The 17856-nt window shown below is 29.1% G+C and overlaps 1 protein-coding gene across 1 annotated transcript; it reads right to left on the bottom strand.

Moving 5' to 3' along the window:
* Positions 1-282: 282 nt before the first annotated feature.
* LOC113367549 lies at positions 283-3298 on the bottom strand. The gene is made up of 2 exons (XM_026609148.1): positions 1584-3298; positions 283-1524 (listed from the first exon to the last, which is right to left on the bottom strand). The coding sequence occupies exons 1-2, from the start codon at positions 3231-3233 to the stop codon at positions 667-669; spliced, it is 2508 nt and encodes an 835-aa protein (XP_026464933.1). The 5' UTR covers positions 3234-3298; the 3' UTR covers positions 283-666.
* Positions 3299-17856: the final 14558 nt, after the last annotated feature.

Genomic DNA, 17856 nt, shown 5'->3' with positions numbered 1-17856 from the left:
AAAATTTTCTTACTTTAAACATTAACATAAATGTCAAATAATTGTATATACAAATCCATAAAATTATTATAATATATTAAAATGAAAATAAACGCCAGATCGCCTCATTATTAATGTTCCGAAGTCGATCTCACGCTTTTCACATAATAGAAATTGGAATTTATAATATTCAAACATACATTCATCATTCTATAAGACATTTTCTAAGATAAATGAGCAGAGAAAAATGCGTAATCAACAATTTCGAGTATATATATTTGGTAACTGAAATTCTTACAAACTAACACAACCTTGTCAATTCACAAATATAATAAAAATATATTCATATAATATTTCGTACTATTGAATAAAACCAACAAAAATTGACAAACAAATTTTTGCAAGGCCTATAATACAATTAAAATAATCATAAAACTATAGATGACAAGAAATATAACATTTATGTATATAACAATAGATATACACGTATCGTGTGATATGTAGAAATCTAAGCCGCTAAATTGCGACGTGTACCCGTTTTGTATTTAATTCCTATAGTGTTTTTTAACAATTTTATTTAAGTCGTGTGTTGCTTGAGGTAGATTTATTATTGCTTGCGATATTTGAGGTAGTGAATTAGATAGGTAATCAGAGTAGCTTCGTCATCCTGAGGATTTTTAGCCTTCGTCAGGCCTGTACAGCAGCCGGGCGTTTTGCCGTATTCGGTTCTTTGGATTTCTTGCGATGTGTGTCGCAATGTTTGAGCATATGGTCCTTTCGAACGAATCCTTTCCCGCAGAGATGGCAAGCGTACGGTTTGGAGCCGGAATGTAGGCACATGTGCCTACGGAGGTCGGTCTTGTGGTTGAACTGTTTCGGGCATTCGCCACATTTAAAAGGCTTGTCTCCAGCATGTTTAGCAATATGCTCCTCATGAAGAGCGTCGTTCTTGAATCTTTTGCCGCATCTGCTACATTTGAACGGCTTGTCCCCGCAATGGAAACTCTTATTGTGCTGAGTCAGGTAGCAAGCCTTGTTGAATTGCTTGTCACAGGCATCGCAACGATGTATTACGGGCTTCTTATCAGGTTCAGAAGATGTGACAACAAGCTGCTGCGGCGACGGCGTCGATGGTTCCTGATCCGGTATTGCTGGACTAAACGGCGGATGCTGCAGAGGGTCTACAAAGTCGTAGTCCATATGCTGGTTGTATTGATGTTGTAGTGGTGTTGGAGCCGCAACTGGATCCCTCAAAGCCACCACAGAGCCATTAGTATCACCAATAATATGGTGAGAGTTCGTGATGCGGTTGCCTGGCGGGATAACCAGGAATAGCGGTGTGTTGGTGGTGGATTGGCCCTGGTCCGCCGACTGCAGATTGGAAGTGACTTGCTGATCCAGGTCCTCCGCCATGTCCGTAATATCCGGCGTAATGGTGTGTGGGGATCGGCGCGGTTGCGGTACCAGATGGGCGAGCGCGCTGACTGGCCCAGGAGCAGGTCCTGATCCTGTGGCACCAGGCCGGCTGCTGCGGCATGTGGCGTACTGATTGTTCCTCATTATGTTGGTTGTGTTGACTGTTAACGAGTTGTGAATCTGCAGGCCCTCGGAAGTGGGAGGAGGTTGTGGACGGAGGGACCTGCTTGCCCGTTTGGGGGACTCCCAGACAGATGATTTGTTGTTGAGGTGGTATTGTTCTCGATCTGCTGGTGATGCATGTCACCACCTGGCGGAGGCTGTCCTGTATCCGGCGGTATTCCCGGGAACGTAAAAGAACCGTACGAATGAGGTAGAATGTAACTTCCTGGATTTGATGGTTGCTGCGATTGTGGTGGAAAAGCTTGAGGTTCTGGGCTCCTCTGTTGTTGCGATTGTAACCTTCTAGACGGACTTGATCCACCTTTGTGATGTGTTGGGTGATTAGGATCACGGCCCGGGTGGTGATGAGCACTGATAGGTAGATTTGCGGGATCCGGCTGGCCACTGCTTTTAACAGCATTTTTGTGCAATGTCGTATTATAATGACGTTTCAAATGCCCTGAACTTGTAAACCACTTGTTGCACGCAGTACAATTATATGTTTTTGGTCGACGAGCCTCATTACTTTTCCATCCAGGTCCCTTAGCACCAGGCGCAACTATGGGATGAGAACTTGTAATTTGTGGTACGGTACCGGCCGGTCGAAAACCGCCGACGCCGTTATCATGTTGCTGCGGTGTTGTTGTTGTAGGAAAATCCGGCGGGCTTACCATATGTGGTGGATGAGACGCCTGTTGCATACCCGGCTGCATTGCATGCTCCGATGGTGTTCGAAATAATTTAATATCTTGTGAAGCGGATTGCGGTGGAAATGCAGCCTGGTGATATAACTGATGTGACTGCGGTGGTTGCGTATCTTGCCAATGCGGTTGCATACCTTGCAGTCCTTGTAGTGATGGTAAAACAGCTGGGTATACAACTTTGTGTGAATCCAGATCTAAAATTTCACTCGAACTGTCTTTGGTTGATGTCGTATTGGCATTCGGCATTGGCGGATATTGAAACGAATCCGAATGCGAGAGTGCGTGCTCTTGCAGTTGAGCGGCGGTATCGCACACCATACCGCATTTATCACATTGCACTGGGGAAGGCGACGGTATGCAAACGCCACCGGGCGCAGAGCCGGAAGGACTAGATGAGCTCACTCGCGGACTATGCTGATACGGTTGATAGCGCGACGAAACCTGTTGCTGCTGCTGATGCATTTGTTGCGCACTATGTTTGCCCATGAAATCTTGGTTCATATAAGGATTTTCTAAACCGTAATACACATCGTACCCGTAGTTTGGAGAATATTGTTGATGCGGTGGCATTTCGTAAGGCGTATGATATGACGTAACCACGTGTTGTTGTTGATGTTGTTGCGGCTGTTGTTGAGAATTTTGTTGCGTCTGTTGTTGAGGTTCAATTTTGGGTACTAATCCCGGTTCTTGTTTCACGTTCACCATTTGATTATCACTAGAGTCTGCCGCGGCTATCACATTCGAAACTTTTTTAGGCGCGTGATTATTATTATCCGGATCTGTCGGAGACCCGGAATTCGAGGGCGGCGGACCCCACGAAGCGCGCGACATCATCGGATCGTGATGATAATGCAAATGAACTTGCAACGAAGCGGCCGAATCAAACATCAGTCCACAATCCGAACAATGATGGTGCGTTGTTGCGGATTGTTGTGTACCGCCACCACCGCCTGCGGCCGGTGTGGCGGACATCGTCTATTAAACACGAGCCACGAACGATCAACACATCACTATTTAACATTAACCACAGCACACGTGTATTACAATAAAATCGATTTGCGATAAAAGTCTGTTGTAATTAAAATAAAATACGACTTGGTATTTTAAAAATGAATGCACACGAACAAAAACGAATTTAAAATTAAAACCGGAACGCACACTGCTCTCGTTATGATCTCTGCGCAAAATACGTAGTCACTGCTAGCCGGCCGGTGTACAACTGATTCGCTCACGAGGATTTTGGCGCGCTCGTCCTTTGCAGGAGGAAGGGGTCGCAGCATGCAAGAACGAGAGATCTGCGTTGACCAATGGCAACGGCGTTCTTCGGGGTCGGACGTACGCCACGGTGCGAGAGGGACCGACTACGCTTTCGTTTACGTGCGCTCGGTGAATCTATGCGGACCAGAGGACGCTATGAACATGAACTACGAAGATATGTGCGTTCGCCGTTCGCCGTCCGCCGTTCGCTCTGCGTACCGCTCCGTTCGACCGGTTGAGCCTCAGCCTCAGCCTCACCGCCCTGCGAGGCTACGAGACGTATGCGTATGGTGATTTGTAGATGTATGTTTTGCACGAGTACCGTCGCGACGCGAAAATTTTCTATTTTAATTTAATTTAATTAATAACTCCTTATAATTTTGCACTTGTTTATACAACCAAAATTATAATAAATTCAATAAATTTGTTGTTAAAAATAATACGTTATTAATAATAAATTAAATTTTTGTTAATATAGTTTAAAATAAAATCTAAATACAAATCGATGTAATAATCGAAATAATTTTCAAAATGTATAATGCAATTTATTATTAGTTGTAACAGTTGAAAAAAATCTATTTAGTGGTTTGCGATAACGATAGTATTCATATTAAACCACACTCAAAACTTTTATAGAAAATACTGTGTTATAAATTAATAATAAATTAATTTGTATATGTACTCTTAAGATCTGAATCGTATTTTTTGCACGAGCACCGGTGAAACTCAAAATTTTCTATTTTCTACTTCAGTTTAGTTTAATAACTCATAATTCTTAAAATTATAATAAATTCAATAAATTTGTTTGTTGTTAAAAATATTAAAATTATAATAAATTAATAATAAATTAACTTTTCTAAATAAAAATAGAAAATAAAAATCTAAATACAAATCAAGCTAGCAATTTTAATTTTTAGAATGTATAATAAAATTTATCTATTATAAAAACAAAAATTTAATCTATTATTTAAACAAAAATTTAGTTACTAAAAAAAATTAATTTTGAAATTTTAAGTGACTTCCCAAAGGAGAAGTTTATATTTATATTATAATTTTTTAAATGTTTACATGTAATTTTTCATTTCCTGTTGGTACAGCACTACAAAATTATTAAATTTACCTGTGCCTCAGGTAACACAAATTATTCTAAAAATGAATGATACTTTTGATTTCAACTACTAACAGGTGAGTTATTGTATTGTAAATAAAAGGCAACACAGTCGTACCCAAATCCCATTTGAAATTAGAGATTGTTATAAAGTCATTTTTTCTATTATTGTATTATACCTGTGTGATTATAATTGAACATTAAATATAAAACTATTAATCTGAATAACAATAACTCAAAAAACTTAAGATATTTTTAGTTTATAAAATGATGAAGATTATGGATAGAAAGCATATGATGTATGTATTCAATTTGTGATCGAGCTGTAGAATGTTATATAATGCAAATTTATTGTATGAATCATTTTGTCCAGCGTACAGAAAATATTCGAATCTAAATACTTACATAAAATCATTTTGTTAAATATTAATTTTACTGAACAATATCAATAATCAATAGCAAAATTTTCACATAGGCCATGGTAAGTTAATTAGATAATTTTAAATTATCTAATAAATAGCCTACGTAAAATTTTATCCGATATAAATACAATAAAATATTTGTATCAATGCTTCATACATTTTTTTTAAAGAACTATTTTGAAAATATGAATTGTTGATACTTTTAAACATACAAATATTAGTTGCATTATAAAAACTAGTACAAATCCATAAAATAATATACTTTAGCTTTATTAGTTCACAAATTAAATATTTAATTTAAGAAATAACAATTTCAGCAAGGTTCATATGAGAATGAAAATAAATTGAACATAAAAATTTAAAAAATTCGCGTACGTGGGAAATAAATTTTGCAATTAGAATTTATGGAATGTTTGGAAGTGAATTTTAATCAAATCAATTACGCAATCAGTTTAGATTGCTAAACTGTTTAAAAAATTAACACGTTAATCATCATCATCGTCACAATATCAGAAACAATTTCTCATGGGTCATAGTAACTTTATTAGATAATTTAGTTAAAGATGTATCATGGAAACTTAATGAATCAGAAAAATTGTCAAAATTATTGGAACAACTATTTTTTGTCACACATAATATGACTGAAATGGCGCTATAGTGTAGAACCTTGATTATACGGAACTTAGTTATACGGATTTGCGATTATCCGGATTACCAACTGCGACCAATTTATAATTATGTACATATCTACACATATCTATGATTCGAATTTCTGTATGATTAATGGTGCAATTTAATATATGTATGTAATGAAATCGAAGAAAATATGTATGTACATACATAATGAAGTGTTAATTTCTTATTGATATGATAAATGAGTTGATATGTTAAATTGTGATTTTCGATTATACTAATGCCGATCGACAACTATTAGTCCGGTTAATCGACGTTCTACTATATTAATATATGGCTCATGTAGAACTTCTTATGGTCAGACATATATGACTGACATTGCGAATGAAGTATTAACTGCAACTAATATATGTTTCTATTTTAATCCATTAACAATATCATAGTTATCATCGTTTCACCAGTGCCTACATAATAAACACCTTTTATGAATAGAATGTTTGGCCCAAAGTTGCGCAAGTCGAAACAGATGAGAAGACACCGTGAGTAAAGAAACGAATTAAATTAATTCACGGTAGGCGCCACAAAAATGTCTTAGCGGGATGAGAGGGCGAGCTGGATGCGAAAAGGTGCGCGACGAAGGAAGATACAAGGAAACAATTTCTGACCACCGTATAAAAGGTGATACGAAATAGATTTACTAATACCTTTTGTAAAATCTGAAACAAACTAGTAGGTAATTGCTTTTTTAATAGTAACATTTAAAAAATGTCTTAAGAAAGAATAATATTATGTTTTACCTGTAATTAAAATTGGCCGTCTTATTAATATCTATCATTTCTGAAATTTACAATTTTATTTCTATTTCATTTACTATTATTTTTTTTATTTATCTATCTATTTAATTATTTTATTTTATTTATTTTTAGTATATTGTGTCTGCGGATTATGGGCAAAAATTCACTGTATACAATTATTAAACTGATAAATTAGTGATCAATTTACCTACTACTAATAGCATTATTTAATAATATCCAGTAATATTTTAAGACAATTACCTTTTTTAAAAAAAATGTTTATGGCTTTGTAAAATATTTGCATTTGTTCAGTTACTATCAAATTATGTATATTTACTGAAACACAAATTTATACACTGAAAAAAATGTTTATAGCTTTGTAAAATATTTGCATTTGTTCAGTTACTATCAAATTATGTATATTTACTGAAACACAAATTTATATTCTTTAAATTATTTACTACGTCTTTCTTAATGTATTTGTGAAAAATATTCTACAAATTTTATTTTTATTGATTCTAAAAATTATTAACAGTTAGCTTAGATGTAATTATATTTATTTTCTTACATAACTCATAAACAATATTTTTTTTTACAGAGATACATTAGAAATTGTGGATATTTCTATTGTAATATAAGGTTTTGAATTCAATGGTAATTCTATAGCCAGATATTTGTAAATTTTAAAAGAAATAGATATAATAAATAAAATAGATTTGTAAACTATTTTGCATTTGTTCAGTTACTATCAAATTATGTATATTTACTGAAACACAATTTTATATTCTTTAAATTATTTACTACGTCTTTCTTAATGTATTTGTGAAAAATATTCTACAAATTTTATTTTTATAGATTCGTAAGATTTTTAACAGTTATAAACAGTTAACTTAGAAGTAATTATATTTATTTCCTTACATAACTTACGAACAATATTTTTTTCAGAGATACATTAGAAATTGTGGATATTTCTATTGTAATATAAGGTTTTGAATTCAATGGTAATTCTATATAGCCAGATATTTGTAAATTTTAAAAAGACTTTTGGTAGTAAATATCATTTCAAATACAATGAAAATTTAAAAACAAATCCAGGTCATTTCAATTTGCAAATTCTATGATACAAATTATTATTAACTTTAATTAATCAGCTAAAATTCTATAATTTAGTTCGCAATGACGATTGCGCTTATTAAATTTAATATTTATTTTGATTCGTAATAAATCGTTCAAAAGTATTTAATCAACAAGATAATTCTATATTATCATTATCAATAATAAATTAATTAGTGTGAATAACGGTTAAGTAATACAAAAATTAAATATAATTCGAGCTACCAAAACAATTCTGTATTATCAATATCAATAATAAATTAATTGGTGTAAATAACGTTTAAGTAATACAAAAATTAAATATAAATCGCACTAGCAGTTATAATCTTTAAAAAGTAAAATACTAATTTTAATTAAGTTCCAATATTTAAAATGTATACTAAAATTATTATTAACTTTAATTTAAAAAGTTGATAAAAAACTTATTAATTTTTTTTCGCAAATTAAATTCAATCATTACTTTACTATTCATTATTTGAATCAGAGATATTTTATAGTCATTAGACATAATATTAAATATCAAGAAAATATTGTGTTATGAATTAATAATGAATTAATTTGTATAAATATCGATAAAAGTAACAAAAAATCTAAACACAAATTGAGACAGCTGTTCTAATTTCTAAAATATATAATGCAATTTATTATTACCTTTATTTAAACAGTTCAGAAAAATCAATAATTTAGTTCACGATAACGATTAATAATTGATTATTAAATTTGATATTTATTTTGAAGCAGAGATATTTTATAGTTGTCAATAATGATATCAATTAGCAACAAAATACGATGTTATAAATTAATTTGTGTATATGTTGTTTAAAGTAATAAAAAATTCGAACAAAATTCGATCTTTACAATGTAGTACATATTCGACCTTTTCTGATCTTTAAAATGTAGTACAAATTATTATTAACTTTAATTAAACAATTCAGTAAAATCTGTAATTTAGTTTTCGATGAAGATTGCTAACTAGATTTAATGTTCATTTTGAATCAGAGATATTTTATAGTTACCAATATAACTTTAATTATCAAAAAATCTGTGTTATAAATTAATAATAAATTAATTTGTGTACTCTTAAGATCGCCCTGCGATAATGCTTTGAGGTAGGTTAATTCCGAGCATTCCGATCCTAACTCGAATATAATAATACAAGAAACGAAGGTGAGAAGTATGAGATTTGACCCTAATCATTGCTCGATTGCGGTATTAAAATGAGATATACTGTCCGAACAAATGTGGTGCCTACCATCAATGATTTTTGCTTACAGAAGGAAAAATACTAGATCTATAGTCCAAATACACTATAACATTGTTTGGATTATTATTAAAAAAAAATTTAATATTAGTAAAATCAATAGATATATAAATAAACTTTTAAAATAATGGAATAATGAGAATGAACATACCAAAAAATTATACTAAAAATACAAAAAAATATGGTAGTTATATATTATCATCACATCGGATAAATTAGTATAAAAAAATATTTTTAATCAATTTTACTGCTTATAAAAATATCTCGCTTTTTAGCATGCTTTACTGCAAAATTCTATTATTGTATCATCATCATAAAAATTGTAGTAAATTCCATATACTGCAAATCGATCATTTGATCAAATATTATTATTTAGAAGAAATTTAAGATTTTTAAGTATAAATTAATAAAATTATGAAATAGAAAAAAAATGAAATATGAATAATACTTTAATAAGAAATCACTAGTAAAACATTATTAAAAAGAATTAAAAAATATAATTTATACGATCATCGTTGTATTGAAAAAGTAGTAATATCTACTATTTAAAATATTTTAATTAATTTAATTGTTTTAATTTTTTAATTGTTTTAATTAATTTCACTGTATAAAAAATCACTTTTTTGCACTAGTGTTATTATAAAATTTCTTGAAAATTTCATTAATAATATTTAAATAAATACTGTATATATTGTGAATGATAATTCATTAGTATCTTAATGAGAAGTTTCTTTTCTCTTAAATCTAAATATTACTAGAAGACATTTAAAGTTTCAATGCAATAAAAAAATCTTTGTAAAAAGCATTAAAAAGGATGATATATAATACCTACGATCATCGTTACATTGGCATATTAAAAAAAGTACTGTTTTTCTGTATATTAAAAAAATAACGTTTTTAACTAGCTGGTATTTTTGTAAAGTCCTTATTTTACCATAATTATTTTAATAAACACAATATAGAAATTGACCAATATTTTTAGTTCGGTAATATTTTAAACGAATCTGTCAGGGATTTTTTTTATTATTCCATAATATAATTTGCAAATGTCTGATGAACACCATGTAAATCAGGGTAATAATTGTAACAACATGGTTTTCTAACAGGAACATTTTTGTGGCATCAAAATGTCGAATTTTCTAAAAGTTGTTAATAATAACTTTTAAAAATAATATGAACATTTTAAAAATAATAAAGGAGATAATATTTGTTAATATACATTCAATTTTAATTAGCATCTGAATCATTCATTTTTACAATGTTAGAATATCAATTAATTCTATGTTATATGCCAAAAATTAAGATATTGCAATTTATAACATACCAATGTGCAGATGTATTCTGCATAGAAAAAAAAACAATCACCAAAAGGTTTACCGAGTAATACACAATACTTTTGTCTAACTACATTATTAATATACGTTATATTTTTTAATATTGAATAATTAGGATTAACACATAGTACTCGTTTTCATGGTGAAAAAGTGACTAAATAACACTCTCGTGTGTTTAAAATTGGGTCTTATATGTAACTGTACTGCAGTTGACAACCGATCAAATGCATTATGTAATATCAGATATGTTTTGTTAAACCTGTGTGCATCAGACAAGTGTTTTTGTATTGCATGACAAAACCCACAATTTAAATAATAGTTGCTGAAAAATTTAGCATACTTTATATTCCCACGATCTTAATGTTCAATATAAGTCATACATCATCCCATCCATTAATAAAATTCTGCAAAATCACAAAAATAAATATCATTCTCCATCATTTTGAATTACGCCAACTATTATATGAAATATTTCGTGCACCGAGCAGAGTGCATCGAACAAAACAATTTGTTGCATTCTTGTTCTTCGTGGCCTCGAAATCGAAATTTTCGAAAAACATATCCTGTATATCTGTCAGATGCCAAAAACTTGTTCAAAGGAACTGCGCACACATAAAGAATTTGAAATGACTGTCTAGTCGCAGGACGAAAATCATGTAGGATTTTAGGAGATTTTATTTAAAGTTGTAGGACCACAGAAAAGAATTCAGATTTTGTAACAGAATGTTGTTTAGTATAAATGTGGTTCTTTCTGGAAAAAAGCAACTAGTAATCTAGCGTGCTAATCTAAAAAATCGGTTTTGGTTACAGCGGTTCAAGATTTTTTTTGAAAAAAAAAACATATTTTTTGTGTCGGTCAGGATTTTTACTTAAATATTTAAATTAATAAACAAGTTTTAGTATAATTCGTTTTTTATAATGGTATAATAATTGAATAAATAGTTTGCATTTATTCACTAGCAACACAAAAAAATGCAGATGCATTGACAATATAAATAACTGGATATAGATTTATAGAACAATATTGCAGGTAAAAAAAATAGTTTCTCAGTATCTAATATTTTTATGCATTTTCCTTTTTCATAAAAAAGGTAAGTACACAATTAGTTTTTTTAAAAATATTTACTGTTTAAAAAAATAAGATTTTCACAGAAAAACCTAATGATAAAACGTATCTAGTCCAGAAACGTCATAAATAAATATCCATATGAAGCTTATTGTTTTCTGATATGTATATTTTCTGAATAATTAATCCAGTTAATAAAAATCAATTAGTTTTTTGTAGATGTACATATACGACGTTTCGTAACTAGATACGTTCCATCGTCAAATATATTTATAATTTGAGAAATATAATTAATTTTTTTTATCTTTTTTCTGAAATAATATTAATGATGATGATTAAAAAATATTTAAAAAATTATAAAGAAATGGATTTTATCTGTTATTGAAAATGAAAAAAAAATGAAAAAAATATAACAAATTGAGAGGCAAAAATGATTTACCAGCAATATTGATCTATAATAACATATAACTCCTTTTTTCCAAGTAAATAAATAATTTATATAATTTTTTTTATAGTCATTAATAAAATATTAAAGATTAGTTTTATGATATATACTGCTTATAACACTACTAATATGTAATGTAATATATACTTATGTACTCAAACTTTTTGTTAATACTTCTTTGTGAACAATGTAGTAATATTTTTTAAAATAAACCTTTACTCATTTATTTTTATTACATTAAGCAGAAATTAGAGAAACATCTATAAATTCTAATTATTTATATCTTTAAAAAAATCATAAACAAAGTACTACTAGAAATCAATGAATAAAATGTTTTAAGATATTTTATATTTATCAAAGTTATCATAAATAATAATTATATATGCAGAAATATTTCAATATAACATTCAATAAAAAATAACAAAATCATTTGTTAATTGCATAATGAAAATGGTTTTAACTCCATGCTCGAGATAGTGCAAAATCACATTATAATCACAGGGAGTAGTTCTGTGTAAATTTCTCCGAGTTGCTAATGTTCATTTAATAGTTATCTCGACGCCGCCATATATAATTAAGACTATTCCAAATTAGAAGTTGCAAAATAGTTTGATCTAGATTTATGGACTTTGATTTGTATTACTTCTTTTAAAATTTGCAGGTGTTAGTTGCCGGCACCGCATTCAATTGTTCAAAGAGTCATAAAAACGAATTACGGACAAACGAATCAACAGTTATATGCACATCTAATCGCAATCTGTACAAACAATACCAGAAGACGTTTATGGTACCCTAGTTGCGCTTCGTACAATGGCAATAAAAATTTTCTCAGAAATCCTTCTGCACGAATTTTTGCTGAAGGAATGAAATTCTCAATTACGATATTTCAATCGTCACGTAAATGCTCTGCTATATCTTACACCGGTGCGTCGAATTGAAAAACAACGAATGGGCGATGAAATGACAAATAAATCGAAAATACGAAGATAATAAAATTCGCATCGGCGCACGTACTAGAGGGATGTTGAAATCGTAATGAAAAATCTATTTTAAAATGTATTAATTTAATCAAATATATTCTGATAACAATTACTAAAAACTATAAACTTCTATCCAAGGAGTGGAATCAAAATAATTTTTGCTTGCCCTAAATTTAACATATCTTTTTGTTCAGTTTACAATAACTTATAAGATCTTATATGATGTATCTTGAAACTTTAACGCGCTTAACTAATTTAATAAAATATTTTCATGTAACGATTACTAAAAACCATAAACTTCTATCCAGAGGGTGAAAGCAGAATTATTTTTTCTTGCCCTATTTTATCATAAATTTTTGTTCATAATAGCTTATAAAATCATACATAAAGCATCTTGATGACTATTTTAAAATATAAACTAGTGGGGTGTATGGCATCTTGCCTTAAGGAAAATTGCTGGAACTTCCCGTACCGTTACGAAATGTTCGAGGAATATTAAATGTTTTCAAATAGATTACTATAAATAAATATTGTAACATTGTCTAATATTTATAAGAATTATATAAACTGAATTGCAAAGTTGAAATTATTTGTTTAAAGTATATTAGAACTTTAGTCAGAATTAAAATTAAAATCGTAATTATTTTCGATATACAAAAAAAAATATCAATCATATCAAAAAATCAATTATTTTGTTAATACATGCAGAAAGTTCTTTGAATCATTTGAATCGGACGCTTAGTTCTCTCAAAAACTGCTAATTTTTGCACATTTAACTCTGTATCTTCGAAATGGCTGGGTCTGCCTTTGCCAAAAACTAATAATCTCTACTCTCAATCATTACTAATTGAATGTTTTTTAGATCATTCAAATCGGATGCTCCGTTTTTTCAAAAACTCGATTTCTATTTTCTGCACTCTTTGCTCTTTATCTCCGTAACTGCTGGACCTGCCTTTGCCAAAAACTAATCAGCTCATCTCACTATCAATAGGAATCGAATGTTTTTTGAACTATTCAAATCGGTTGATTCGTGCGCCCAAAACCACAAAAAATTGTATCCATACATACATACACATACATCCATTTTTTCTGAGGTATGCCAAAATGTTCAGAAACCTTCAAAACGTCGAGAAATGCAAAAATTTTCAATTTCGATTTTTGGACGATTACAAGAACTTACCCTACGGGAAGTTAATAATAACTTATAGGATATATGATGAATAAATGAAAATAAATAGAAGCAGATAGTGATACTTCTACTCCAGGGATATAAATAAAGGAAATATTACTAAAAAATCTTAAATTTTTTACAGGTAATAGACCAGGGATAATATCGCTATATGATTCTTCCAAAATTAATTATTTTTAAATATAATTTTGATTTAGGTAATATTTCAATATTTATATTATATTTTTCAATTTTTTCTTTTTAAGAAAATAAGATTTATAAAGTGATTTTGTTAATCCATGTGCTATTACAAATAACCATATCGGTACTATAGTGTACTATATTGAAATTTATATGTTTAATATAATCAAATAAAATAAGCAATTGTATGAATTAATTTAAAGTTTATATTTAATATATGAATAAATGCGGTTTATTAATCTATTTATAAAAAATGCATTAAACTTTCATCTTAATATCAAAATTTTTGTAAAAAAATTCTAGTTGTTTATTAGGCAAGTGACACTAGAAATATTTTTGGAAAAACATAAAAGTGAAGCAAATTAAATGTAATTAAATGTGTAAAAATCATTTTTGGTCAATTTTTAATTCTATCAATTAATAGGATCTAGGAGTCCAATATGTCACGTACATATCTTTGTAAAAAATGATTTGAATGAATAATTTTTTTAAGAAATTTCAAATGATGAATAAGTCTATTTTTCTTCGCAGTAGAAATTTTATAAACAACTATACTTTGTTATTTGACAGTCATGAAAAATCCATGTTGGATGTTAATTGTTACTTCAATTTTTAGAAAAAAACAGTTAATGTAATTAGATTTTTAATTACTTCACTTAGAAATGTAAACTCTTATAATTTTTGATTAATTTTATTAGAATAAGTAGAATTAGAATATAAAAGTGTTATGTATTAATTTATGTGGCTGTATTGTTATTAGAGAATAGAGGCCAAATAAATTCAACAATATATTTAAAAAAAAAAACACTATACTTTTGTCATACTTAACACAAACAAAAGTTACTTGTTACAGTGGTTATAAATATTATAATTAATTTATTATCAAAGTGTTCCTATGAAATCAAATTAAGAAAGACAATATGTAATATCCATCATTTACAAAGTTAAGGCCGAAATGTGGCCAAAAATGTATTAACTCTATTACTAATACATAATGCATGTGTGCGCTGAATATAAATTTCGACAGTCACCCGCGCAAGCATTCAGAGTCCATAATAAAACTATTCGTAGTTCAGTTGTGTTTTGTTGTATGTTGTATGCGATGCTGATGCCCAGGCCGATGCAGAAGTGTAATAATACAACGCCGTTGCCAAATCTCGGGGTTGTTTTTCGGCAAGAACTTCGTCTTGCAGAGGATGCAACGCGGCCGAAGAGAACACCTTTAGGGGAGGACGGGGCGGAAAGGAACCCATTTGAATTTAAATTTAATAACGGTCTTGTTGAAAAATTGCTTTGCTATGCTAAATCAATAATTATTATATTTTTGAAACTACTATTTAAATAATACACGCTAAGACAAACGATCTATTTTAGAACAAATAATAATTAATCATGAACTCCATTGAAATTCAATTTAACACGTTCCCGGCCAGTAAAAGTTTTAGAAAGATACAAAAATTGACAGTCTTTTTATTTTTGAATTGATTGTGTGGCGGGAATAGCTCACTCAGTAGCGTTCTTGACTCACACGCTCGAGGAATTCGGTTCGAATCTCCAGCAATACCAGAATTAAAATATAAAAATTAAACTAGATTAAGAATTGTTAATTCGTAGAATACAAGAAAAAATTGTATTAGAAGTAAGAAGAAAAAAAGAAGTTTACTTGAGAAGATGAGAAGAACATATTGAGAAACAAGAAGAAGAATGAAAATCAGTAAAAAAAAAAATTGAATGGAAGATTAGGATATAAGAAGAGATATAGTATATATATGATGAATGTATAAGAAATATATATGTAAGAATATGTGTAGATTATGATGAAAACTAATATGAATAATGTAGGTAGTTAAAAATGCTATAAAGCAGAAGCCAATAAAATTAAAAAAAAAAACAAATTGATAATCCGAAATTTGATGAAACACCGTTCAAAGGCTAGTTAGATTAATACATGTTTTAAATTGTTATATACTAGATGATTGCTATATCATCCACGAAAAGTATTACGCTTCTATTTTACGCCATGTGCTTTCCCAAGCAAATTAGTGATTATAGACAAATATAAGATAATACGAAAATACCTAAAGAATCAGTTAAACAACACCTTGAGCAGTATAATAATTACAAAAAACGTAAGGTTATATAAAATTGAATTCAAAATAATTTATTATAAAATTTGAATGCTATAACATTCATGTCATTTTGCATCACAATGAACATGAATGCTATGGCATGAACACGTCCGCGGAAGTGTATACAAAAGATTGGGCAAAAAATTGGTTTTATGTTAAATTAAAAATTCTTTCAAAAAGCGAATTGCATTTTTTGCACTTTTTCCGTCTATTACCTGCATTTAAAAAGAATTAATCAGCACGTCTCCCCATCAATAGGAATTGAATGTTTTTAACCATCCAAATCAATTAATCCTTGCTCTCGAAGTCGTCGACAAAAATTTGTATCCACATACACATACATCAACTTTTTCTAAGGTATGCCAAAATGTACAGAAACTTTGAAACGTAAATATATGCAAACATTTTCATTTTTTATGCGATCCTTATAACTTATCCCACAAAAAGTTAATAAAAAAAATAAACAACAAAATGTTCAAAACCTGTAATTAATTTTCAAGATTTTTAATTTTTAATTAATTTTCTTTCTACGTAAAAATTGCAAAATTAAATTGTGGTTCAATTTATCCAGCTCTCCACTATATTTGTGTAAAGACCAATAACTATTTTGTTTGCGCCGATGTCCGAAAAACGCTCTGTTAGTTGAAGCAGAATAATTTTGAATTATTCTATGCTAGATTTTGCAATTATTTTTATTATTGATTTTTTACTTATTATATTTACTTATTTTGCTTAATTTATTATTTTAATTTTGCTTCAAATGACTGCACAATTAATTATCGACATTTAACATCCTAATTAAGTAACATCTTAATTAAATAAATTTAGAACTTTGCTTATTTTATTTATCTCCAAAAATACTATTTTTTGGAAAGACAGTTTGTATTTTTTAAAGAAATAAATATAAATCAAAGAATTTGCTATGAATGTCTTTTGAATGCCTTAATTGATTTATTAATATTTAACTTTTGATGTTTAAATTCAAATTTAAAATAATCCATGATTTTGATATTTTATGTTAAATTTTGAATTATTTTCTAATATAATTATTTAAAATTTAAATTGTTGCAAGAATATTGCAAGTCTATATGTTTCTCTTCATTCCTAAATTGAAATCTCTTTAACTTTAACTTTACTAAAATTTCACGCTAAAAATTAGCCTTTTTACTTTATTTATTTGAAACATAGTAATAAAGATACAATAATATAAGCTTTAATATATGAACAGAGAAAAAAAAGTTAGAATAGAAAAGAATAATTTAGATTTCATCCCATAAAGAAAATTGTCTAAAGTTAAAGAAATCTAGCTTAAAAACATCTTGAGAAACAGGTAAAATGGGCCATTGATGTTTATATATGAGCGGTAGTAATATATGAGCGATAATATATAATATATAAATCATAAAATTATGATTTATATAGATGAATCGCTATTTAAAGAGTACATTCTTAGATTGAAATGATAGAATAACTGCGAAAAGCAATATGTGCTAGTACTTAATGTCCATATTTAGTTTCATTTTATTTATTCAGATAAAATCTAAAAATACGTATTTCACAGACGATCAAATGCATTGTTTATTACCGTGGCATTAAAATTAACGACTTAGTCTTGTAACAGAAGTATATGTAATGTCGTGAGTTTGTTAAGACGTCAACTGTTTCCAGAGGCACTTTGACATAA

This window comes from Ctenocephalides felis, unplaced genomic scaffold (genome assembly GCF_003426905.1).
Source record: "Ctenocephalides felis isolate EL2017-DRISC unplaced genomic scaffold, ASM342690v1 CF-g0.4_SCAFFOLD_01170, whole genome shotgun sequence".
Lineage (NCBI taxonomy): Eukaryota > Metazoa > Arthropoda > Insecta > Siphonaptera > Pulicidae > Ctenocephalides > Ctenocephalides felis.
Note: the sequence above shows the minus strand (reverse complement) of the source record. Positions and strands in the feature narration are given on the sequence as shown.